Genomic DNA, 27,856 nt, shown 5'->3' on the forward strand with positions numbered 1-27,856 from the left:
TAGCCATAATAATTTACAAATGAACTATACTAATGTGGGAAAATGCCCATCACTGTAATCTATAAATTGCCTGGTACCTAATTCTATCCCTTTTACACATAAATCTAGAATCTGGCTTTAACAGCAATAAGAACCTCAAAAATTCATGTGATGCAGCAGCATAGAAAATAATCTAGGAACTGGGCTTTTAACTAAAATCCATAACATTATATTATTTTAACATTTTGGCAAATCAAGAAATAAGAGAGAGACAGTTGTCACACTTAATACTGCTTGCTTACTGTGTCATTATCAGTTAGATAACATTTTGTATCATATGTCAGGTCAGAATAACCAGGGCAAAGTCATCCTAATCTGTGGTAGAATCAATTACAGGCAAGCAGCCATGAACAAATCTAGCAAATAAAGCAACATATTATATGTTTTTTTAATTTGTTTTAAAGAACTTTAGGAAAAGCAAGAGATACTCTTAAGCAGTCTGTCAAAGATTTAAATGATATGATTTCAATGAGCCTGGCATGCTCTGTCCAGGATTCCTCCCATTCAAAAGTCAATATGGTTGCAAAAAGAAAACTGTTTGCATAAACTGATAACAATTTGAAAAATCAGCAAAATACAGCTTAGCAGTGGCCATGTGCTAGAGATGGTTTTTCTATAAAAGCCTCATGATGCCTGAGGAGGTCTTCATTCACCTTCATCATGAGGGGAATCATACTAGCGCTAGTGTTCACCCTTGTTGGTAAGTTTACATAGCCCTTCTCTGTTAGTTTTTACTGGGTTTTTGTAGTGGAGTCAAAAAATTAAATTCAAAGTTCATATTTGCCTTTATTCATGTGTCCATTTGATTTCTTTTCACAGAGAGTGAAAAGTATGATCCTGGTAAGTCTACTGTTCATTTCTTAAGCTTCATTCAATGCCTTTGTCATAATGACCACAAAGCAGAATGTCTTTTGAACTATTACTAAAAGTGAATATTTGTATGATTTTTCACAGAGCCTGATTTTAGTAGCAGCAAGACCTACTTGTACAACTATGAGGCCTTTACCCTGAATGGACTGCCAGAGCCTGGTTTGGCAAGAGCTGGGCTGAGACTGTCCTGTAAAGCAGAGATCAGTGTATTGTCACAGAGGAATCACCTCCTCAAGGTAGACAGCACTATTTCCAGAGGAGATCAAACAAAAGCAGCATTAAAAACCAAGTGAGGTTAAAGCGACACTTAGGCTACTGAATGTTATAGGCAGCCACAGGACAAAAGCAATGGAGAAAAGAGCGTTGAAGATTTTAGGGACTGGGAAATGACTTGTGAGTTATGGCTCCAGTTTTTCAAAAGTGACTAGTGATTTGGAGTGCCTCAATTTTGGAATGTTCAACTTGAGATGCCTTAATGGGATCTGATTTTCAGAGGTCAGGTGACAGCATCCAAAAATGGAGGCACCAAAACTTATCGCCAGAAAATCGAGGCACCAAAAATCACTAGTCATTTCTGAGAACCTTGGCCTGCAACACCAGGGGTCCAATTCTGCTTTCAGTTAAGGTTTTGTTCTGGCAATCCTGACTCATTCCAAATTCCCATGGAAGTCATTAGGAGCAGAGACAAGTCCTTAATTTATGCGTAATAATAACAATTCTATCCAACTTACTTTTTATGTTATTCAGCACTCTTACTTATTAAATACTCAACCAAAGCTGAAGCTCCTGTTGATTCAATGGGAGCATTGCCTAGATAAGGGCTGATGAAATAAGGTCCTGAAATTCTTCTTCTGACTTTGTACTGCGCAAAAAGAACAGGAGTACTTGTGGCACCTTTGAGACTAACAAATTTATTAGAGCATAAGCTTTCGTGGGCTACAGCCCACTTCATCGGATGCATCTACTATATTGTATATTGTATATCTATGCATCTGAAGAAGTGGGCTGTAGCCCACAAAAGCTTATGCTCAAATAAATTTGTTAGTCTCTAAGGTGCCACAAGTACTCCTGTTCTTTTTGCGGATACAGACTAACACGGCTGCTACTCTGAAACCTGTACTGCACAGTTACTTACTATGTAAAACAAAAAATCTGTGTTGGGTTTTCCATTCAACTTTATGCTCAAAGTGGTTGATGCAAATAGATTTTTTAAAAAATATTATTAAGAGTAATTCAAATGGTTTTAGCTTTTTTCTTTAATATATAATATATTCAGTGGGCCAGATTCAAAGGAGGTATATTGGTCTTACACCAATAGAAGAGCGAGAGGGAAGAATCAAGTTCTATGTATTTATCTCTCTATATTATTTGTATTTATTATTTGTATTACCATAGTGCCTAAAAGCCCCCAACTATCATAGGCAAGGATCCCATTGTATTAGGTGCTGTACAAATAGCACAGAAGACGGCCTCTGCAGTCTATATTCAGAGTAAACCATGTAAAGCGATGTTAATTCTTTCCCTAGTTATTTTCTGTATATAGTACATACTTTAAAAATATTTTCACTCACAGAATGGAGACTAATGTGTTTTCCGAATTTTGTTCTCAGATCCGAGCTCCACAGCTGGAGGAATACAATGGGATCTGGCCCAGAGATCCATTCATTCGAGCTTCCAAACTCACGCAGCTGATCTCTTTGTGTCTCACCCAAGTCTTTAAGTTTGAATACAGCAATGGGCGGGTTGGAAACATTTATGCCCCAGAAGATACGCCCGTCACGTGCCTTAACCTAGTGAGAGGAATTCTGAACATGTTGCAGATAACTATCAAAAAGTCACAGAATGCATATGACTTGCAAGAGGTTTGTTTCTCCAGTTTCAAGCTAGTTTGCTGCATGTGCCCAAGCATTACTTGTTATTATTACATGCTTTTCAGTCAATTAAAACTCTTGCTTAGAGTTTATTTGTATTTATTTTAAAATCTCACTCAACAAGCACAACAATATTAAAATATTTTCATTTGGACAAAAGAAAATATACATGTATATATGAAGGTGATCGTTTCTGTCAGCTTGTCTATTACATTCTCTATATGTGCAATCTATAAAATTGAAGACTAAGGGAAAAATAAAGGTAATTATCAGACATTGAGATATTTATTGTATATCTTCCCCATTTACCCTGTTCTGTCTAATCTATCACTGTTCATTGAATTGATTATATCAATTAGTTGATTATTTCCTAAATTGAGTCTCTATCCTGTAGTCTTTACTCATCTGAGTATTCCTGCTTACCTCAGTGGTACTACTTGTGTGTGTAATGAGAGCAGGCTTTGACACTTAATTAAGAAATGGTTTCCATATAGTCTTACTAAATTTCATTTTCACTATAAATCTCACTTCAGGGGAATGTTCTTCCTCTCATGCAGACCTGATATAACTACGAAGCACAATTATTTTCTATCATTCTCTATAGGCTGGGATTGGAGGCGTCTGCCTTACAAGGTACGTTGTCCAGGAAGACAGGAGGAATAACCGACTCTCTTTTACCAAAACCAGAGACCTCAATGACTGCCAGGATAAAGTGGTGCAGGATATTGGAATGACTTACATCCGCCCTTGTCCTTCTTGCCCATTGGTATGAATAAGCTAAACAGATCCACTCTAAAAATGAGTAAAACCATGGTCTAGTCTCATTCATTACATGAGTTTCTTTGCTCTTTTAGAAAGAAAATATTGTAAAAGGAACTGCTGCATTCACCTACAAATTGAAATATGCAGATTCTGGTACCCTGATCACAGAAGCTGTGTCCCAGCAGGTCTATCAGATCTCCCCTTTCAATGAACCCAATGGTGTTGCTGTCATGGAGGCAAGGTAAGCCTCAGAGGTGAAAGTGAAAAGAAGTGTAAAGGCATCAGTCTGATCTTGCTCCCATGTGAAGTAGATGGGAGTTGTCTTCAATGGCAGCTGATAAAGTTGCAGGTATTCATACTCTACTCCCACCTACCCAAAAAAGCTGTGGGAATTTTGCACTAACAATAACTTTTTGCTGCATGTACATTGAACTTTGTATTGTAATGAAATGAGAAAAAAGTGGAAAAATAATTCTGCTCCCTAAATCAATGGGAGTGCTTCTATTCAATGATTCCACTGAAAAAGTGCCGCTTTATAGCAACAACATCCCCTGAGTCAAAATGAACATGAGGCACACACAGAATAAAATCACTATAAATGTTACATTATCATAAAACCAGTATCTCTTGCTTTGGAAAATAACAATTCATCTCCAGTTCAGCAGTTATCTCCTTGCAGATACCCATTATCCCCTGACAGTGTTCTGTTCCATTGAAAAGACCACAACCTTAAGAAATTGTAAAGTCTTTTGTGACAGAAAAAACAAATAAAGAACTATCCATCTCCCCACTGTACAGCCAAAGCAGTGAAGTCAGATGGAGGCAGCTAGACAGCTTATTCCTCCAAATGACACATGTTGATGTCTCTTTATTTCCTTCCAGACAAGAACTTACCTTGGTTGAAGTGAAAAATGAACGCGTGAGCCCTCCAGAAATTCAGCTGCAGAACCGTGGAGGCCTGCCTTATCAGTTCCCACCAGTACTGCCCCAGATGCCAATTCAGCTAATCAAGACGAAAAACCCTGCGCAACGGGTATAGAATGCTTAGCTTATTAAGCTGCTTTGCCATTTATCAGACTAATAAAAGATCAATATATTATTACAAACTCAATGGAGAAGCAACTAATTAGTATATTCCCTCTGCCTTCTATCCTCAGATAGTGGAAACATTGCAACAAGTAATCCAGGACAACCAGCAAGAGCTCCATGGGGATGCTCCATACAAATTCTTAGAGCTTATCCAACTGTTTCGGGTAGCAAATCCTGATACCTTGGAGTCCGTCTTTAAGCAATTTTCAGATAAACCTTATCACAGGTAATGATTGACTATGTCACTAACAATTGACATGTCTTGTACAAGGAGCATAGAGAGCTAAATGTATGGATTTTGTACCTTGGCTGCAGGCTTTGGCTGCTGAGTGGAATTACTATGGCAGGGACCGTTGATTCGCTGAAGTTCCTTAAGCTGCGAATTCGCAATGATGACCTTAAGTACATTGAGGCACTTCTGACTGTTTCTTTAGCCCTCCATTTAACAAAAGCGGATGGCCATTCTATTGCAGTAGCAGCAGTGAGTACAATATACAGGATCCTTTCCGGGCACATCATCATGATAACAATTGATAATAACTAGTGATTTTATAGCACTTCAGGGGCCAGATTCTTCTCTCTCTTACACTCATTTTGTATCAGAATAACTCTGTTACTTCAGTTGACAGCTGCCTGTATGAGAGGGGAATTGGGTCCTATATCTTCAATTTGTTATGAAATTAACTCCCACACCTACCCTATATTGTTATCCCATTTTCGTTTTCTTCGACCATATATTCTCTCTTCTGACATCAAACCTCAGTTCATCTTTTTCTGTTAATTCTAAAGTATTAATGGTAATGGATCTGTCAGATAATTTGAATAACTCTTTTAAGCATTACATTTTCCAGTCCAGAGTAATTGCATAACGTTCCTAGACACTGGAATAAAGTAAAAGTATTGTAGGTGAAATATTATCAAAATGATAACACCAAACTCTGTACATACAGTTAATACAACCATCTATTGTGTAATAGACTTTCTGCTGTTTCTAGTTAATATTCCTATTTTTTAACATAAGAAAACACAGAATATGAAGTGAGCACAATTCTTTAAAGTAATAAAGAGTTACAGACTCTTCCAGAGAAATTCCATTTGTAGATTGGCTCCTGCCCATGTCCTTTGTACTTTGCATCCTGCCTTATTTAGGCCACATCTTCAGCTGATGTAAATCAGCATAGCTCTATTTAAGTTAATGGAGATATGTTGATTTACATTAGCTGTGAATCTGGCTCAAGCATGTGTAAAATATTTTACTGGCTTGATTTGATTTTATTGAAATAAATAACTTTTCTAGACAAATCCTGAATAATTGTCCTTATCTGAAGGGTAAGGTGAACATAGCCCTGATTTAAAGAGGTGCCTCTTTTCTTTCTACAGGATCTAGTGACCAGCTCCCGACTTGAGAGATTTCCCATGCTTCGCCAGATTGCTTATTTGGGATATGGTTCCATAGTAAAGAGACACTGTTCTCTGGCTTCATCTTGCCCTAATGAAGCTCTTCAGGTAGGTATTTTTCATTTCTGATTGTTTTTAACAGCTTAAAAAGATAAGAAAGATAAAATTGCAATGAGGCCTGATCATTTTTATTCTAGAAAACATGATCCAGGATATACACAGTGATTTAATTTACAAATGATCATTCCAGAAGCTTACTTAGTAGCTAACGGATATCAACCTGGAAGTCTTCATCACCTGTGAATATATAGCTAATTTAGACTAAATCTGGAGGAAGTCACTGAATATTTATAATTGTGTCAGTTGCATTATGGTCATAGGGTTTCAGTGGGTGAAGATAACAATATACGTATGCGTGAATTTTGTATGAAAATAAGAAAGCATTGAACTGTGCTTTGTTTGCAGCCCCTCCATGACCTTGCAGCTGAGGCAGCCAGCAAGGGCAATGAAGATGACATTGTATTAGCTCTGAAAGCCATCGGCAATGCAGGAGAACCAGCCAGTATCAAGCGCATCCTGAAGTTCTTGCCAATATTTTCATCTGGTACTTCTAATTTCCCAGTCCATATTCAGGTCGAAGCTGTGATGGCCTTGAGGCATATAGGCTTGAAGGACTCCAGAAAGGTAAGTAGAATCAATGATAGTTTACCTGAATAATGAGATATGCAGAATATATGCCAGGAAGAAAGTGAGTTCAGTGGTGCAGTGTTTGTGAATTCAGAACAATTCTTGATTGTTATTAGTATCACAATATTAGAGCCCCAAGTGATATCAAGGTATGATTGTGCTGGGCACTGTAACTGTTGGGAGGTAGATGTAATGGTGTTTCTTTAGTCACTTGTCATATTATGTGACATCTTATATTAGTCATATATTGTCATTGGTCTGCTACTGGAACACCCCTTGCTAAAGTGGTCTAAATGACAGTAAACACCTGGGCTCAAGTTCATAAAGCCATTGGAGTTACACCACAGATAAATTTGTCTCACTAGTCATGGCATTTTCTCAAGAGCTATTCATTATGTCCCAACACTTTTCATTAATGTTTGTGCATCAACTCATGCAGTGGAAAAAAGGTTACACCTGAGGTTCTGTTCTCCCCTTATTATGGAAGTATGATTTGTTGATGCAGGGAGAATAACCACCTTAGAAGTTCTCAGACATTTATGAAATTATATTTTCCCTCTCAGGTGCAGGACATTCTTCTCCAGATCTTTGTGGATCATTCGCTTTCCCCTGAAGTCCGAATGATCTCTTGCGTTGTCTTATTTGAAACTGGGCCTGCACTTCCTCTGGTAACAACTATAGCTAACGTGATACTGAAAGAGACCAATATGCAAGTTGCCAGTTTTGTATATTCCTACATGAAAGCTTTGTCAAGAATTGGATTCCCACGCTTCTATAACGTGTAAGTAGAGAGAGAAGTAAAACTGCACATTATCTGTGAAGTACAATTTCTATTACAGTTTTGTAAGTAAAATATATGTATATATACACGCACACATGCACACACACTGACTCAAATTACTCTGGTAAAATTTAGCTTAATTTTGTATATTTTTATTCATTTTTTAAAAGATCTGCTGCTTGCAACATTGCCATTAAACTGCTGAGCCCCAGACTTGACAGACTGAACTTTCGTTACAGTAAAGTGTTATTTCCTGTTGGTGGTTACTACAGTGAGTAAAAAAATTTAATTTACTGGGAGCATCCATCATTAAAACAGCATTTTCCAGTCATTTGGAGAATGAATGTAAATCATTCTGAACTCTAACTTGGATTCTATCTTTAAGAGTTCTTTTCTTTCGGAATGGCTGGAAGGTTTTAAAGAGTTATGAAAGGAGTATTTAATTAATTGTATAAGATATTTTCTGTGTCTGAATTCTGAAAAGTTTACTGTTTCTTTTTTATGAAGAATTATTAGAGTATATTTGTCGTTACAAATTATTTTACCAGCTCTCTAACTTTCTTGTAAAATGCCTCTTACTGCAATAAAGTGTACTTAGAATATTTAAGTTTGATCAAATAGTTTCACTACATTTTTTAGTATAACATTTCACCACAGTCCTGCAAACATTTATGCATTTGAGTATCTCATCCATTTCAGTGGTATATTTGTGTATAAAGATACTCGCTCGTAAATGTTTGCTATGTCAGGACCTAAATGTTGAAAATCTTCATGAGAATATATTTTACGAAGAAAGGATTATCAGCTACACATTGACATCCCCACAAGTCAATAGAACAACAACAAAGCATTATTTTGTTTTTAATTTCTACTACAGGTAGATATCAGGCCGGTGCATTTGGAAAGATCTTCCTTGTGAACAGTCCAAGAACAATGTTCCCATCAGCTTTAATTTCCAGTTTGCTTGTAAACTATGCTGGTGCAGCTACTAGTTTGCTAGAGGTAAATATTATATTTAAGCCAATAACAGATTGTATTAAAGTTTATTTTTGACTAATGTTTTTCTTCATTAACAGTCTGTTTTAGCTGTATTGTAGTGCACCCTTTCATGCACAGTGTTGTTTTTTATTAGGTTGGTGTCTATGCAGAAGGTCTTACGGATGTTGTAAGGAAACAAAACATCCCATTTGCAGAATATTCCACATACAGAAAGATAAAGGAGATTGGGAAAACAGTATGTGTTGTTCTCATTCTTTGTCTCATGTGATGTACTGTGGGTGGAATTAATCGAGGGCAGAGGGATTTATTAAGACTCTTGGCACCAATTCAGCCTTGCACAGAGAGGCAAATTAACACCCCTGCACCCAGCCTGAGTGTCTCAGCTAGGCTCTGTGGAGATTCACATTGGGATAGCAGGGGAAGGAGTCTCCTGTGGAGATGGTTAAGAATTTTCAAACAAAATGGATTTTCATTGGAAAATGCCAATTCACTGATACCTAGATGTTTCACAGAAATGTGTTAGGTGAGGTAATAGTTTTTATTGGACCAGCTTCTGTTGGTGAAAGAGACAAACTTTTGAGCTACTTAGAGCTCTTCTTCAGGTCTGGCAAACAGAAGAGCTCTGTGTGACTCGAAAGCTTGTCTCTCTCATCAACAAAAATTGGTCTAATAAAAGATATTTCCTCAACCACCTTTTCTCTCGAATATCCTGGGACCGACCCAGCTACAACAATATTGCATATCACAGAAATGTTTCATTTTCAATGAATGGCTGCCAAAACGCACACAAGGTTCTGATGGACCTACCTGGTTCCTTGCCAGTTCACCTGGTGAGCTGCTGGGGAGCCTAGGCTTCCCGGGTCCATGGTCCTGGGGTAGCCCCTCCATGCTGACTGCCTTGGGATTGGGACACCAGGACTTTCAGGCTCCCCGCTGCATAGCTGGGAACCCTGAGTGCTTCACCTTGAGGCAGGACTCTCAAGACTTCTAGGCTCCCCACTCCATGGTGTGGGACTCTCCAGACTCTGGGGAACTTCCTGAGCTACTTCCAACTCCAGGCAACCCCCAGTCCGCTCCCGTTGGGAGCAGGCCCAGGTGTCCCTCAGAGGCAAAGGCAGCTGGGGGGAGTCCCCAGGAGCCAAGGCAGTGTGTGGGACAACTGGCTGCTCCATTTTGTTTTTAAAAAATTGAATGGAAACATTTCAAATTTTTGAGACCAAAAAATGTTGGCATTTGCTTTCCATGGATAATATCAACATTTCTAGTTTTTGTTTAGATATGGAACATTAGTTTTTAAATGTAGGAATTTCCTGTGGCTTGGAAATTCCAAGTTTAGATCACCTGCCTTCTCCTGGGATGTCTGGAGCAGCCTCCCACTCTGGCCTTGTTTCCCAAACACCCTGTGCCTCACTGCATAGGGTGCCTAATGAAGCTGGGCTTCATAGCATGTAGTAAATGTCCAGCCCGGGGTTGGCCTCTCCAATCCTGCCTCTCTTCCTCCCTTTGCAACTGGTCTGTTTTCAGGACTCCTGTGTCCTCAAGTGAAGGATTAATTTGATACTGTGGTCTTATCTTAAATCGGGTTTCAGTGGTGTGGAGGGCTGTGAGCTGACCCTGGGCACTGGATGTAATGTTATCTTGTCAGAATACAAGACATTATATATAAAGTCACTTGTATATGTTTGAATTGCATGGAATTCTGAAAAGTCACATTATGATATTGGCAAAGAAACACAAATGGCAAAGAAAAATATAGCTTAGTCAGTAGCTATTTCTGTTGCCTGTTAAATGTTTAGTTGCAAATATACTGTATTAAGTGCCTTTTTGTTTGTTTCCTAGCTGCTGGGATGGAGAGAGTTGCCTTCAGAAAACCCTCTGTTATCAGCTTACTTAAAACTGTTTGGCCAAGAGCTGGCCTTTGCTGACATCAACAAGGATCTCATTCAGCAGGCTAGGAAGGTATGCACTCCCCTAATTTTGTCTGAAGTGTTTGGCAGCTTTATCTCCTCATCCAACCTGCTGTATCTCTGTTACATTGTAGCTTGTTACTGGACCAGCAGACAGACACACATGGCTGAAGAGAGTGATCCATCAAATCCAAAATGGCATTGCAGAACGATGGATTCAGCCATTATATTCAGGAGAATTTCGGTACATCGTCCCTACTACTGTTGGTCTGCCATTGGAATACAGTTTATATACTACTGCTCTGGCACATGCTACAGCCCGTGGTGAGCTTGAGAACATAAGATTAGCTATATTGGATCAAACCATGGGATGGAAGACAAATTAGGAGGCAGTGGAGTGAAAAGTTATGAGAACAGAAAGGTAGGAGGGACTAATTTATGTAGAGCCTTGAAAGCCAGGACAAAAAGGGAAGAAGGAGAGCTAGTGAAAATATTTGTAGAAGGTTGGAACGTAGTTGCAGCAGCAGGCAAGACAGATGATTTTTGCTGCAGTGTTTTGGATGGACAGAAAAGGGAGGGGGCGAGGTAAGAATCTGAAAAACCAAAGAGAAGGAGGTGACAGTACTCAAGGTCAGAAATAACCAAAACCTAGACAAGAGATTTTGCTATAGGAATGGAGAGGAATGGGTGGATTCTGAAGGTGATGCATAAAAACACTCAGCAGATTTAGTACCAACTATGAGAGAGAGAAACTGAAGATGGCTCAGTAGTCACTGCGTGGAATTGCCAGTAATGATCGAGATGGGAGGCAGAGTAGAGGGCTTGCAAGGGGATAGGAGGAGTTCCATTTTTAGACATGTTACGTTTGAATGGGTGGTGGGATATTTAGTGATCATAAAATTATGCAGAAGAGTTGTAAATTAGACAGTATTATTTGACTCTCTCTTTCACTGCAGCAGTGAATCTCACAAACTGACTACACAGTGGGTGAAGAGACATTTTCCTTTGTTATAAACTTGCCTGTCATTAACTGAACAGAGTGGTCCTTTTTGTCCTGTATTATGGTAAAGTGTCAAAGGGAGGGACCATACCTTTCAGTAACAGTACATTTAAATACCTCTTTACTGTCCCCTCTAATTCTTCTCTAATTTTTGCAGCCTCTCACTGTATGTAGGTTTCATGATATCATTTGCTATCTTTGTTGCCCATCTATTTTTAGTCTCTCTTAAATAAGCAGGCTAAAACTGAATAACTGCCTCCAAAGGAGAGTTTATACCATTGTTCCATATCATATTATTAACTTTTGCAATAACTTCTACCCTCAAATATCCCATTCTCTGCCCACTGGCCCAATTTCTTCACTGAGGTATCCAACTGGGCTCCTTTATTTCTTTTCTGTGATGAGTTTTGAAAGTTAAGGGCTGATCGGCATATGTAAGCTTTTTAGATGATGATTGATTCTTATCCCACTTAACTGGTTACTCCATTGACTTGAGTGGAGTTGTTTCTGATTTACAGTGGCATAACTGAGAGCAGAATCAGGACCTATATTTATCAGTGTTCATCATCTTCCATTTATCCAGTCTGAATATCATCTGCCATCCTGCCATCAAATTCACCAACACATATAAGTCTTCCTGGATTTTCTTGGAATCTTTTATGATTTCGACACCTAGAAACAACTTAGTGCCATCAGTACAAGTCACCAGCTTGCTCACCACTTCCCCTGCAAATCCTTAATAAATATAATAAATGAACTAGCCTTAGTTCTTGTATGTCTCCTTCATGTTCCTGACTGCAAATGTCTCTCTACTCTGAGGAGTAGCTGTTCACTACATCTCTGAGTTTCTTATTGATTATCCAGTTTTTAATTCAGGACAAGACTTTGCTCTTATCACTATGGCTTTTATTTTCATTAATAATCTGTTATGAGAACCTTTTATTTTTACTCATTTATTTTTACTTGTACCATCTTTTGCTTTTTTCGCTGTCTCTTGTAGTTGACGTAAAGCTGTCCCCTCCTTTATCTGGTGATTTTAGACCTTCACAGTTGTATGAATCCAACTTGCAACTTCGTGCTGACATCAGCCCAAGGTAAGGAAAGTGTTCTCATTTTTAGGTTTCTGAGATTTACAGAGACTTCTATGGAAAGGGAGTTCTACTTCTTAAAGAGCAGAGGCTAGATACAGTGTCCATTTGCTTATCTGTGGCAATTTTGCTCTCTTTCAGTATCTACTTTAACACAGTGGCAATGATGGGAATCAACACAGAATACTTTCAGTCTTCTATTGAAATTCACGCCAAACTCCGTGTACAAGCCCCTTTGAAATTTGATGCCAAGATAGACCTGAAGGAAAAAAGTTTGAAGTTTGGAACAACCCCATGCCAACAGGAGACTGAGATAGCGATGGGAAGGTCGAGTTGTTAAATTTCTGTCATTTAAAATATTTTTTGTGAAACCTTCCAACACAATAAGCAGTATAATCATTTCATATGACCAAGGATACATGTGACTCATAGTTACATTGCAGCACTTTTGTGCAATGTAATTCATGATTTCTTTTATTTGGGTTTTAGGTTTTTTTTTTTGTAATATGGGATAAAATTTTCAAAAAGTACCTAAGTCACTTGGAAACTTATTGCTCACTTTCAAAAGTGACTTAGGACTTGGCTGTATGAATACTTAGTTCATGGCAAGCTATGGTGTAAATCCACCTTGCACTAATCAGCTGCACACTGTTTGTGTGGACCCTGCTGCTGTGCACTGAAAGATCTTTAGTGCACTTTAATCTACTCTCATTTCAAAAGGGGGTAGATCAAAGTGCACTAAGGAACTTTCAATGCCCAGCAGCAGGATCCACACAGACACTTAGCACACAGCAGGCTAGTGAGAGGCAGTGTACACCCCTGCTTGTTCGGCTAGGCAAGCTCTTAGGCACTCAGGAACCTAAGTCGAATGGGTTTTGAAAATGCTACCCATTGTCTTTATACCAACCTGCAGTTCATCTAGGACCAAATGATTTCCAAGTCATGTTACTAGGCTGCAAAAATGCATTTATAAATAGTTATTTGGTTCTTACAGTTCAGTGTTCAAAACTGTATGATTCTTAAAATAGGGACATGAATAGAGATGTGATTAAATCCATCCAACAGCCCTTTGGAGCTACTTATAAATAATATTTCATGCATAATCCCGCAGGCATAAGGCTTTTGCTGTATCAAGAAATATAGGAGAACCAGGCACAGAGAAGAAGATTCCGGTACTCCCAGAAGGTGCTGGGTCAAATATTCTGAAGGAGCATTTCAAATCATCTGAAAGAACTTCGAGAGAAGGTGCCGTAACGGTAACTAACTCTTCTATGTTTGCATATTAATATTTATTTTCTTTGTACTATATGCATGGTGATATTTGTACTTCTTGTCTGTGAAATGCTACCAGTGTACTAATGTGCTCATGTTTAATGCAGCAAAGAGACACTTCTGACATCCTACCTAAGAAATATTCCTATGGTCCTGAACAGGAACTTCACCACAGTGCAGGAGGAAAAACATATACACAAGCCATTTGTGTCAAAGTGACTCGTTTTGGTTGTCAGACCTGTTTTTACTGGAGAGCACGAGATGCCTCTGTTTTAAAAAACACATATTTTCACCGATTAATTGGAGAGCATGAAGCTAAAATAGTTTTGAAACCAGGTATAGTATTGAATACAAGATTTTCTGTTTATCTATGTCAGTACGGCTGAAGCAGTATATCTCCTAATGGATGTATCTGGTGTGTAGCCCGTACAGATGCAGCTATAGACAAAATACAGCTGGAGATTCAGGCAGGATCTAGAGCAGCTTCCAAAATAATCCAGGTGGTAACCCTAGAGTCCGAGGAAGAAGATGGTTCATCTGCAGATGACGTGGTTCAAATGAAACTGAAGAAGATTCTAGGAATTGAAAATGTGTTTAAGGTAATTGACTTTGAGATGTTGAGCGTGTATGGGGCAGGAACTCTATTTAAGCAAACAAAAAGCAATGGTTTTAAAATACATTATGGAATATCTGCATGGAAAATGGAGAATAAAGTTAGTAAGACGGGTACAATTTCAAATGAAAAGCATGTGTGTAAGTCAACATGAAAGGCTTGAGTGGAACTTGGGTGGTGCATAGATCTGATGCTGGCCCTCTGCACAGGGATGAATTCCAGCCTAAATAAGTGGGCACAGTTATTTTTCCACCACATCTTATTTAATAATCATAGCAATGAAGTTGTGCTTCTTTAAAGGAAAAGAACAAGTAAATAGTTTGAAATCTAATAGGATAAAATAGTAAAAATTATTTCTTTTGATGTGTCTAATCACCAGCATCATTCTTTGAAATGCTGTTGCAGGTTGCAAATAGAACTCAGCGGCACAAGAAAGGAAAGACCCAGATGACAGAGCTCTGGGTAGAGCCCAAGGCTAAATATCCATCTAGTTTATCTTCTTCATCCTCTGACACTTCCTCTTCTTCTTCCTCCTCCTCTTCTTCCTCCCCTTCTGGTAAGAGGGTCAAAAATCAATATCCGAAAGACAAAACATTACAACCTGGAAACAGAGATGAGAGCAGCCGTAGCAGCAGCAGCAGCAGCAGCAGTCGTGACAGCAGCAAAAGCAGCAGCAGCAGCAGCGGTGACAGCAGTGACAGCAGCAGCAGCAGCCGTAGCAGCAGCAGCAGCGACAGTGGCAGCAGCAGCAGCGACAGTGGCAGCAGTGACAGCACCAGCAGCAGCAGCAGCAGCAGTAAAGCACCTCGACCTGGAAGCAGGCATCAACTCGTCAGAGAGCTGAACAGCAACAGCAGCAGTAGCAGCAGCAGTAGCGAGTATTCCAAAATACAGGTAACTTATGTGAGTCCCTAGAATGCATGGTGGTGATGATGAAGATGATAAAGTCAGTGTGAGGTACATTGCAGATAGCAGGTGGCTTGGCATTGTATATCAGGAAATTATGACTTGACACTACAGAATACATTGGTCCAATATTGTGAAAACTGCACTAAGAACCCCACTTCCACCAGGCAACCACCTGTCTCAGGTGACCCCTTTACAGTATCTCCAGGGTTTCCACTGCTTTGTCTGAGATATTGTTACAGGCCACCAGAACTAGACGACCAATTTTTGTTGGTTTATTGGTCTCTCTCAATGGGGTTTTGCTGTTGCATGTATTAGTCTTAATTCTCTGGTGGAATTTCTAGGGGCTGCTAATTTAGGAGCATTAATTTTTCTGTTTAAACATTTCAAGATTTATACTGTTGTTTTTTAGTCTGAAATCCTTACTTACTTCCAGTGCTGCACATTGCAATGCAATTACAGAAAACAGGTTCTTCTGTGTAAGGCTCTTCAACTTTCTACTTTTATCATTTTCAAAGAGAACTCCAGAGATCTATCAGTATCGCTTCAAGTCAGCACATACACAGGAGGTAAGTTTTCTTCACTCATTGCATCTGACTTGACATGGGTAGAATTAAATCCTGAAAGAACACACATGGGAATTACCTGCCTTTGTGAAGGAAAATAAGTGGTAGTACAGTCTTTGTAATAGCAAGAACGAGGAGTCCTTGTGGCACCTTAGAGACTAACAAATTTATTTGAGCATAAGCTTTTGTGGGCTACAGCCCACTTCATCAGGTGGGCTAAAAAACACTTCATTCATTTTAGCCCATGTCCTGACCGCCAAGATGTTCCGTATTCTGAGTGGAAGGTGGCGAGGGCACTCTCGGGTATGTGGGAGATCCACACCAAAGTCACTGCTTCCAGGTGTTCATTTAATTATTTAGACAAAGTGGAACAGCTCTGACAGGAGAGATTGAGAGAGCCTAGCCCTGGAATACCCTGTAGCCTGTGGGTCAGGGTACTCAGCTGGGATGTAGGAGACACAAGTTCAAATCTCTGCCCCAAGTCAGGCAGAGCAGGAATTTGAAAACAGGTCTCCCAGCTCCAGGGCTATTGGCTATAATGCAGGCTTTCTCTCTCTTGTTTTTTGTAAGGAGCAGAGCTGGCTTAGGTGCCTAACTCCAGGTGAGGGTTAATGGCTCTGAATCTAAGGTGAAGTTAGACATCTACCTATCTTTGAGAGGTGCAGCTTTGAACATGCCCCTCTCCTTGACATTTCCTATTGGCTACTTTAGGTGACTCACCACTCAGCTGGCTGGTGTTTGTGGATCTCTTTCTGAGGCACCTAATTCTCCCCATGCCTTGTAGAGGAGCATGCATACCTAACTTGGGCCTAAGGATTCCACCAGCTGACAGGGTGCATAAAAGTTAGGTGTTGCAACACTCATTGGCACCACACCTAAGTCCCTTCATGAGTTTAGCTCAAAATCCCTGCCATGAGGAACTTAAATAATTTGACAGGCTCTGATAACTTGACATCTTCGGCTAACTTCTCTTCTGGTATGAACTAGTGTAGTCTCATTGACAAACACGGCAGAATACACCAGCTTGTGTTACTTTAAATCAGTGGAGCATGCTTGTTAAGGGCCTGATCCAAAGAGGAGTCAGTAGCAACAATTTCCACTGCAATCAGTGTTTCATGGAAAGTAAAGCAACCAGTAGGAGACTAAGATGAAAAGTAGTGGTTCATCCATTCATGGGATCAGGCCCTAAATTCCTAAAGTGCAATGGACTGAGTCAGTGCTACCCTTTTATATCAAACCAAAGCGTTGCTGTGTTGCAGTGATTTGAGTATTATTTTATATTCAGTCATAGGAAGAGCTTGTAAAGCAGAAGTGCTATTTGAATGCAGAAGAAAGCAGAAGATAACTGTTCCTGTGTAAATAGTCTCAAATAGAGAGCAAAAGTGAACCTGACTTATGGCTTGATCCTGACAAGCCTTACCCATACAAGTAATTCTTACTCATGCAAGTAACCCAATGGATCTGCTCAGATACGTAAGAACTACTTGGGCAAGAAGATCTATGGGCGAGCAACAATTTGTTGGGTTAGACCCAAAGATATTAAAAAGGAATACGACATAATATTTTGAAATCATTCAGCTACTCAATTGAAGGTTATTGTCAATAAGCTGGTAATTAGAACATGCTTTGTCATTTTAAACATCTTCCTATGAACTAACTTAAATTGCTCTACTAAGGATGATTTTTTTTTTATTGTTGCAGTATCCCAAAAAGAAAGTCCCAGGCAGTAGCAGCGCCACCACCAGCAGCAGCAGCAGCAGCTCCTCCTCCTCCTCCTCCTCCAGCTCTAGTTCTAGTTCCAGTAGCAGTGAAGACACTAACAGAGCAGGTTCCAGGGTCAGTTTCTTAGTCTTCAAGAAATGCAGTATGCAGTATGTTAGCATGGCAGCATTGTCATGGACTTGCAATTATTGTCCAGTTAATGAGTAAAGAAAAGTAGCTGCCATATTAAATCACATGGAGCCAGACTGTGCTGCCTCTTGTTTGCAAGCACAGGAGAAAGATGTCTGTGCAAGCAACCTTCCCTCCCTCTCCCATGTTACGCAACTGTGCCACCAGCAGGAGCAGGCCACATGCTTCCAACACTCTGTAAAGCGCAGGACTGCTTGCTCCTATTTCATCTGGAGAGCAAGACCAATCACGGAGCAGGACCATATTGTGCTAGGTACTGTACAAACACAGAACAAAAAGGTGGTCTCTACCCCAAGGAGCATACAGTATAAGACAAGAGATGACAGGTGATATAGACAGACAGGCAGGGGGGCTTTGTCTCCAAAGCTTAGGGCTGAGTATTTACAACAAACAGCATACCTAAACTATGCAGATTTCATGTATTCTGGTATTAGACACTCTTCCTTATTTCCACAAAAATGCACTTGTTCTAATTCTTTGGGCTAAATTCCACAGCTTTTACTGAATGTTCACTTTGTGAAAATGCCCATTGATATCAACTGGAGTTGTGGCTGAATAAGCATTGCAAGTTTTCGCCCATTACATTTTATTTATTGTACATTATATTATATTGTATATCTGTCATGTGGAAAATTACATGCATTTGTCAACTTCTTACTTTCCATTGATATTATTTGTACCGTAAATAAAAGCTAACCTAATATAGTAATTTCTTTGTAATATTGTTCTGAGGCATTTTTTTTCCTCCCTTGCTTTTAGCCTAAATTTTTGGGAGACAGTAAAGCACCAGAACTGGCTGTTTTTCTTCGTGCTATTCGAAATGATAGAAAGCTGGCAGGCTTCCAGCTCGTGCTATACACAGATTTATACTCCACCAGACCCAGGATACAAGTGTTTGTGTCAAACATCACAGGATCAAGCAGATGGAAAATCTGCGCTGATGCTTCAGTCATTAATGCTCACAAGGCAGCGGTAAGACTCAAAAATAACACCACACTGTTCTAAACACGATACAGCGATCTCAAGTATGTTTTATGTTTTAAAAAATGGAATGTTTTTGTCTCTATTATAGAGTTATCTGAAATGGGGCCAGGATTGCCAGGACTACAGGATTTCTTCAGAGCTTGTAACTGGCTGGTTTGCTGATAACCCAGCCATACAGCTGAAACTGGAGTGGCCTAAAGTTCCTTCAAGAGTCAAATCATTTGCCAGCTGGTGAGGTTTTGCGCTTTCATTCCAGCAATTTATTTTACGGTGTACCAGTCAAGCTGGGAAAATCCATATTCAGCAATGAGCTTCCTGTGATTGACTGCCAATCCTTGGTCTCTTTATTTTCTCATTTCTGATTTGTTTGAGTCTGGAAACTCATCAAATGACCCCTAAGAATATAAGATAACCATCTACTGTACAAACCTCCCATACTGTACAAGTGGAAGGTAATCCCCTTATACCAAGCAGAAGTTACTGAAAAGTTAGGGCCAGATTCTCTACATCACGAAGCTCTTGTTCAGTAAAGCAGGGAGTGAGCTTGGAGCCTGTCCATTATGGCTCACTGTTTCTCAAAGTTACCTGTGTTGCCCTGGGGACTGCTCTAATTTGTGTCAGTTGCTGTATATGCTGGATCAGTGCCACATAAGAGTTCCTCCACACCAGAGGACTTTTCAGCTGTCCACATCATCTGCTCTCAGCCACAACAAAGGGACTTGTCCTTAAGATCTCCTCAAAGTTATGGTCAGATAGAAAATACCTCAGATATCCAATACCTGAGTGCCTGAGGGACCTGAGTCAACTTTACCGTTAAATCATGTTTTTGTTTTTCAAGGTTTTACACTTTAATCCCGGGAGCTGCCTATATACTTGGGTGGTCTGAAATACAGCGCAAAAATCCTTCTCAACAGGCCAAGTTGATTGTGGCTCTAACGTCTCCAAGGACTTGTGATTTTGTCGCCAAACTGCCTGAGGTAAATACACAGCATAATCATGCCATCACATATTTCACCTGACAGAATACTTTGATTTTTTTTTTTTATTAGACCTGGGTCAACATTCCAAAAAAGTATTTGAAAACATTACTTCAGATTAAAACAATGATATTGATTCACTGTTGTCTCTGGTTGTCTCTTGGAAACTCTTTTTGAGTTTGGAAGTTATCCACTCAGAAAGCAGAAACAATACCATATGATTTAGGTGACCAATCACATAGCAGGAGTGAATAGTGGCAGAAGAGATCATGAGAAATGGTGAAGAGTTCATGAGAAATGAATATGCTGAATTATGTTCACATAAACTATTTGTCAAATAATTTCAAAAAAACAATATTTATGTAAAAATCTAAGTCAGGGGTAGGCAACCTATGGCACACGTGCCAAAAGAGGCACGCAAGCTGATTTTCAATGGCACTCACACTGCCTGGGTCCTGACCACTGGTCTAGGGGGCTCTGCATTTTAATTTAATTTTAAATGAAGCTTCTAAATATTTTAAAAACCTTATTTACTTTACATACAACAATTGTTTAGTTCTATATTATAGACTTATAGAAAGAGACTTTCTAAAAACGTTAAAATGTATTACTGGCACGCGAAACCTTAAATTAGAGTCAATAAATGAAGACTCGGCACAGCACTTCTGAAAGGTTGCCAACCCCTGATCTAAGTCCTCCCTCAGATAATTCACAAACAGGAAAAGAGGCTGAAATCAACAGATAAATTATTTGCTGTGAATAGCTTGCTGAACTCTATTTTAAATCTGTTTTCTGATTCCTTTTCAGCTGACCATTTATAACAGAGCCCTCAGGCTTCCGTTATCATTGCCTGTAGGGCCATCTCCACCAGCCTCAGCACTGCAGGCCCCGATCTGGAATTTCTTTTCTGAAGCACCATCTGCAGTCCTGGAGCATCTTAAAGGTCAGCAGTTCACTCTCTTCAGAGACACAAGCTCTACAGGCTCTATCGTTATTTTAGCATTGTCAGATAATACATGGAATTGTTTTTCTCTTATTAAGAAATAAATAGCTCTCTAGTGGTTTTTTTTTCCATTATGATAATGTTAAATCATTTCCAACTGTAGAGAACATAATATATGGTGCACAGAAGCCCCAAAGTATTTATTTCCAGATTGGAAATCAGAGATATTAAACTTTCCAAAGAACTCCTCACATTGGTGCACATACTGCTGTTGTTTCACATCCAGTCTGTCTGCAAGAGTCAAGATAAATTTACACAGGAATCCATGAATTCACTTTAATTATTTGTTCTGGAAAATCCAAACGGATACATTTTCATAGAATATTAGGGTTGGAAGGGACCTCAGAAGGTCATCTAGTCCAACCCCCTACTCAAAGCAGGACCAATCCCCAGACAGATTTTTACCCCAGTTCCCTAAATGGCCCTTTCAAGGATTGAACTCTCAACCCTAGGTTTAGCAGGCCAATGCTCAAACCACTGAGCTATCCTTCCCCCCGAATTGTCAGAAACCGCATTTGTTGCTAAAATGTGAGGAATATATATTTCATGCCTTGTTTAGAGATTATGGGCACTGAGTAGCCTAAATCCCATGTAATCCTAGAGAAAAAATGTCATCTGTTGTCTCACTGAAATGTAGAGCCAAAATAAAATATTATGTTTGAATAAATATCTCTTATGAAAAGGAAAATATTTGTTTGTTTCTATGGCATGTTTTCTTTTACCAGCTCGTTGCTCCGTTTCCCAAGACAAGATCACAACCTTCAATGAGGTACAGTTTAACTACTCACTGCCCACAAACTGCTATCACATCTTGGCCCAGGATTGTAGCCCAGAACTGAAGTTCCTGGTAATGATGAAGAATGCGGAAGAATCTGCTGACCTTAAAGCAATCAATATCAAGCTTGGCAGTCAGTAAGTAATTCTAAAAGTCATTACAATAATCCAGTCCTGAAGTGACAAAAGCAGCCTTGAATAAAATACTCTTGGCTTCTGCTGCAAACTTGATGTATGAAATTGCAAACTTCACTAAAAAAAGAGGGGTACTCCCCACTACATTTTCCTCAGAGGGAGCAGATGTTACCTCTGCCACATACTATGCAACCCATCCGCCCCACATCCATTTTATCTGAACTGTGATTTGGCCAGCTTGTTTACATCCAACTCCTTTTCTGGCCTGACACTGGAAATGCAAAGGTATCACACTATCCAGATGTAACACACAAGAAACTTCTGTCTAAGGCCTGCTCTACACTAGTGGGTGGGGGATCAATCTAAGTTATGCAACTTCAGCTACATGAATAACATAGCTGAAGTCAACATACTTAGATCTACTTACCATGGTGTCTTCACTGCGGTAAATTGATGGCTGACGCTCTCCCATCACCTGCACCTTTCACCCTGATGGAGTACCGGAGTCGACGGCAGATTGCTCAGCAGTCGATTTATCGTGTCTAGACTAGACGGGATAAATTGACCCCCGCTGGATTGATCGCTGCCCGTCGATCCAGCGGGTAGTGTAGACAAGCCCTAAGTGTTACATTGGTGATATTGCACCCAGAGTTGTGTCAGTGTTTCCCTTTATAACCTTATGTGCTCCTTAAATAAGATGGATGGCAAAACAGAACATGATGTTACCCCGCACAAAAGGTGAGATGAGCCTGTGATGTGCATTTATGCTAACTATGATGTTGAAACAAGATAATGCTAAAATCAGGGATATTTAGTGAAAGAGGTTGTAGTCTGGACATGGTGTGCTCATGAATATGATCAGAGTAGAATATAAATTCATTTTTTTCTCTTCTCAAAGTGAAATTGACATGTATCCAGCAAATGGACGACTTAACCTCATGGTCAATGGTGTTGAAACCCCAGAGGAGAATATCACATATACATCTGACTTTGGTAAGTGTCCATTTAGCCCTTTTTCATAGGTTGTATCAGGAGAGAGAGAAATATACTCCAGTAAAGGTATTTTTATCATTTTGGCAGTGATATTACTTGAAACAAACATTTTTACCTTTGTACTTAGGGCTAAAGAGTAATATTTATTCTTCCCAAATTGAGTATTTATTTACATATTTGCAGATCAGCATTTATAAAGACACACTAGAATTGGAAACTTTTTAAAAGTTAAGCCAGAGACAGTTGAGATTAATTGACCCACCGCTTCCTTTCTAAAATGTGTAGGCATTTAGGATTCTGGCTCACAGAATTTCTGAACTGGAGGAAGGATATTATTTTATCCCAAATGTCTTGATCACTTATATGATGAAAGTTTTCCAACTATAGCTTTTCTTATAATTGCTATATCTATATGGGGGGACTTTTTTTGCCAACTTGACTTATATGTGACATTTTGGGATTTTATATCAATATTAAAAATAAATAGAAATATTTATAAAAACAGAACACTAACAAAAATTATGGAGAACTGTAGGGATAAAGTCAGCCACCAGGCAGAGCCTGTTCTGTTCTCTCAATGCATACATATTTTGTTCTATGAATAGACACATTGAAACTTTGTTTCCAATCAAGAGAGCTGGATACAATACAGTTGTCCCTCAACTTGGTTATAATAACACAGTTAAAAGCTGTAGGACATAGATGGGGCCAAACATCTCCAAAACTGAATTAACATTTTGGGAGTCCAGGGTTTTATCCTATTATCATTTACTTGGTTACAGGTAACTGCTATAAATGGATCAGGTGACTACCAAGTTGCAGTCAAGTCTCCTGAATCTATTAGAGTGTAGACAGGACCTTAATATCTACAAAAATGTAATACTAAGTATTGGAGGACTCCATTATTGTTCCCTGAAATAAATAGGAACCTGTTAATATTTACAAAGGAAAATTAATACAAAAGTGATTGTTAAGGCTATAGAGTTAAAATTATGTTTCCCTAGTTCCTGCCAACAACTACATTCCATATTTGCAAATTTTAAGGAAAGTAATTAGTTAATATATAGTGTGTTTTGGTTCTTCAACAACAACAAAAGAAGAAAAACAAGGCTTTGATTACATTTTTACTGAATTATTATAAAGGTTATAAAAGATCATTTGTATTTTTATTACAGATGCTTCTCTGATGATCAGCAGTGAGAAGAAAGGTCTATCACTCGTGGCTCCTGACTATGGCATTGATAAACTATATTTTGATGGGCATACATTTAAGGTATTTTTCTCTCCTCTGCTAGTATTTTCATTTGCATAAACTTCCCAGATAATCAACAAAATTCCATATTTACACAAGGGAATCTCTGCTAATCAGATCACAAGATTATTTTATCCCATTTAGTGATAAAGCCCCAATGCCTCATTCAGACTCCAGTATCCATACTGATTCCTATTCATTGAAGTAGATGAAACTTTGCATGAGTGCAAGGGTCTGCATTAGTAAAGCCAACTTTAAGATCAGGGTGTAAGAGTTCACAGAATAACAGCCTCCAACCAGTCATCATAATATTTGGCTCTTCCACAGCGCCTCTCCTCTGAGGATCTCAAAATGTTTCACAGACATTGAGGAATTAAGCCTCAGAACATGCCTGTGTGTTAGATAAACTAAAACATGGGGTGGTGAAGTGACTTGCCTAGGACACACATTGAGTCAGTGATATAGTTGCAAAGAGAACTCAGGAATTCTGAATCCCTGTCCCCTGTATTTCTCATTATATAACTCCTCAACTGGTCAAAATTCTGATTTTTCAAAAAAATCTAATAGAAGAATGGTCTGCTAGGAATGTAGAAGATCAATAAATGATATGTATAGCAAGTGCTAATTGAGTATTAAACAAAATGTTTACATCTTCAGCATCAATCATTTAATAGATTAGACAAGGACATAGGGATTTTCAAAAAGACCTAATGGAGCTAAGCTCTCAAATAACTCTCACTCAGAGTGACTGTTACGGAAAGCACAGAATCAAATTTTGTTCTTTAAAAACAAATATCTTGGTTTTGCCTTAACTTTTATTTTCCTCTGCAATTATGTTACCTTGGGAGACCATTCTGTAACAAAATTCTGTTTCATTGACATTGTCCTTAAATATAAACTTGAATTAACTTTTACTTTGTTTTCACAAAGGTTCAAGTTGCTTTCTGGATGGCGGGGAAAACATGTGGCATTTGTGGAAAATATGATGCTGAAAATAAACAGGAATTTCAGATGCCTAGTGGATATGTAGCTAAAGATGCAGTGAGCTTTGCTCATTCTTGGATTCTGTCAGAAAAGCCTTGTGCTGGCGGTATGGAAACTTTACTATACATAATGTACAATTACTACAGCTAGTTAGAAAACTGAATTTCCATCCTGTGGGAAATTGACATTTTGAAAAAAAAATCTCAAATAAGTATGAAAAGTTGAAATCTTGAAATATTTCTCAGAATAGAAATTGCAATATAATTTGATTCAGAAACATCAAAATACTTTATTGAAATGATTCATTTTGATAAAGTTGAAATGTTATAAAATATTAACTCTGGTATATGAATATTAAATATAACATACATAATATTAAAATTAATCTTTAAAAAACTTTAAAAAATTTAACGTTAAAATGAAACCATAAAGCCATAATGAAACCAAACAAGAAAGTCAAGAGGAAATGAAAGAAGAGAGTTGAAACAAAATACTCCATTTCAATTTCAAATAGTTTCAAAAAATTTCCATTGAGAATTGCATCAAAATCAACACATGCCCGCAAAAAAACCCACTGTATTTCAATGAAATAGCATTGTTTGACAGAAAACTTTTCCATCAGATTTTTTTGACCAACTCTCATTATTACTTTGAGTGATAATTTAAATTGTTGGATCAATGCAACTATATTTGATCCAATCCAACAAAGCACTTAAGTATATTCTTAGCTTTAAACATGTGAGTACTCCCATGGGTTTCACTGGCACTACTCATGTGCTTAAGGTAAAGCACATGCTTAAATGGTTTGGTGAATTGGGACCCCTGTAATTTATTCAGTTACATCAGTTTTTAGATTACAATGCGGTTCAGCGTATATAGTGCCTACATTCAATGTGCGCATAGAGAGCGTAAAATTATACTCAGCAGTAAGTTGAGGTTCTTCTCATCCACCTGTAACTGGCTGTAGTGATCACTGAAGATCAGACCTATCTGTTACTGACCAATGGGAATTGTTTCTTCGTAGCAATAACACCCAGCTCTACAAAATATCTACAAATATATTTAATCAGAATGGCCATGATATTCATAGATTATTATTACTATTCATGCCATTCTCTGCTGATTACTTTTATTTGTGCACAGCTCAATCTTCTCCTGAAGATTGAGGTCTATTCTCTATTAAACTCAGTCTCGCACTTACTCAGTGAACCAACTTACCCACATAATATTCATTAGGAAATACATTAGGTTAAATATCTCCATATTCATCTAGAGATAACTCTGGACTCCGTCTGAAATAAGCACCCTATATCCCCATATATATCTAATTAAAACAAAGGAAAATTATTAGTCAGAGATATTGCTTTACATGTGATCCATATAGAATTTTGGATGGAGCCAATTCATTTGATATACACATAATATCACTAGCAGATGGAGAAATTTTGGGAAAATTTAAAGCCATTTACACAAGGTTTTGAAATATCAATGATTGTTTTATTTGCAGCCTGTAAGTTGCAGCGCTCACTTGTGAAACTTGAGAAAACATTTCGACTTGAGGGCGAAGACTCAAAATGCTATCCTGTTGAGCCTGTGCTGCGCTGTGTGAAAGGATGTTCAGCAACTGAGACCACCTCAGTTTCTGTTGGCTTCCATTGTCTGCCAGCTGGTAAGTCAACAAAAAATCCTATTATAGAGGCTATCCGAATATTTACTACTTTAGGCCCTGATTAACTTTAAGCAGGTGAGTAATCTCTGTGATTTCAATAAGACTGCTCACATGTGTAAGCTTTGGCATGTGCTTAAGGACCTCACTGAATTGGAGTCTTAATCAATAACATTTGGTGTGTGACACCAACTTTAGTGGATGTAAAAATAAATATGTTGCCTGTCAGCATTGTATGACTTTTTCCTGGTAATGACTTTTTAAATCTGTAGCTAAATGAAGGTCCCATATTATCTATTGTTTATTCATCACTGTCTATGGGCCCAATCCTGCTTCCATTGAAACCATTGGAGTTTTGTCAATGGTATGGAGGGGAGGGGTAGAGCCAGATTCTAAGAGAGCAACTGAGATATCATGAATATTGGTATCTACAATGAACTAGTATAAATGAGAATTATAATTGCTGTCTTTTAAATTAATGATTAGTTTGTTGTGATGGCTGCTTTTTAATCCAGTTAGTCAAATAAAATGTGCATGATAATTAGGAGAATCTAAGTCCAGTCAGTGTACTAATGAAGTTTGTATAACAAATCCCACACATTGCAAATTGACTGTTCTTTTTTCTTCGTTCTTATCTGTCATTTTTCTTCACTTCCAGATTCAGCTGCCAGCTTAGTTGAGGGACAGAGGAAATTTGACCAGAAGTCAGTGGATATACAGGACACAGTTGAGGCCCACACAGCATGTTCATGTGAGGAACTACAGTGCATTGCATGAGGCTACAGTTCAGCAGATTAGAAACCTGGAGCATTATTTTTATACTGTGATGCCAGAAAATTCCTCCCAGGCAATCACAGATATGTTAATTTAAGTGTTTAAAGTCCTACTTAATCTTCTTAGAGAAAACTGATCTTTCAAGGAAATGTTAGACTTTATTGCTGTAGAAACAATATTAACTATTCAGACATATGTGATTTCCTAATAAATCTGTGCATCTAAAAAGAATTGGTGACGAGTCTCTTATTTCACAGTATGTAGAAAGGAAGAGGTCTGTTTTGCTTCATGTCGCACACACCTACTTCCCATCTTAATGGGACTGTACAATGTAGTAAAGAATTGTTGTTATTATTTATTATTACCCAGCACCTAGGAGCCCTAGTCAGGGACTAGCATTCATTGTGCTAGGTGCTGTACAAACAGAACAAAAAAGACGATTTCCCACCCCAAGCAGCTTACAGTTAAGTACAAGATAAAAGACAGCAGAGGATATAAACAGACAGGGGAGGACAAGAAGTCACCGTGAGAGGTGTGGTCTTAACATATGTGGCC

General features: G+C 38.6%; 1 protein-coding gene across 1 annotated transcript; it reads left to right on the plus strand.

Annotated features, from left to right (window-relative positions):
• Positions 1–699: 699 nt before the first annotated feature.
• On the plus strand, positions 700–27,319 carry LOC127055288 (vitellogenin-2-like). The gene is made up of 35 exons (XM_050962093.1): positions 700–743; positions 863–879; positions 994–1,145; positions 2,520–2,771; positions 3,385–3,546; positions 3,635–3,783; positions 4,425–4,575; positions 4,700–4,857; positions 4,947–5,112; positions 6,012–6,137; positions 6,495–6,713; positions 7,280–7,497; positions 7,668–7,768; positions 8,375–8,499; positions 8,630–8,731; positions 10,336–10,455; positions 10,538–10,727; positions 12,404–12,497; positions 12,633–12,818; positions 13,603–13,747; positions 13,871–14,099; positions 14,187–14,362; positions 14,782–15,270; positions 15,801–15,851; positions 17,550–17,684; positions 18,519–18,731; positions 18,832–18,974; positions 19,582–19,720; positions 20,528–20,663; positions 21,449–21,635; positions 22,531–22,625; positions 23,801–23,898; positions 24,808–24,967; positions 26,369–26,530; positions 27,186–27,319. Exons 1-35 carry the CDS (start codon positions 700–702, stop codon positions 27,302–27,304), a joined length of 5,409 nt encoding a protein of 1,802 aa, XP_050818050.1. The 3' UTR covers positions 27,305–27,319.
• The last annotated feature ends 537 nt before the right edge of the window (positions 27,320–27,856 follow it).

This window comes from Gopherus flavomarginatus, chromosome 7 (genome assembly GCF_025201925.1).
Source record: "Gopherus flavomarginatus isolate rGopFla2 chromosome 7, rGopFla2.mat.asm, whole genome shotgun sequence".
Classification (NCBI taxonomy): Eukaryota; Metazoa; Chordata; order Testudines; family Testudinidae; genus Gopherus; species Gopherus flavomarginatus.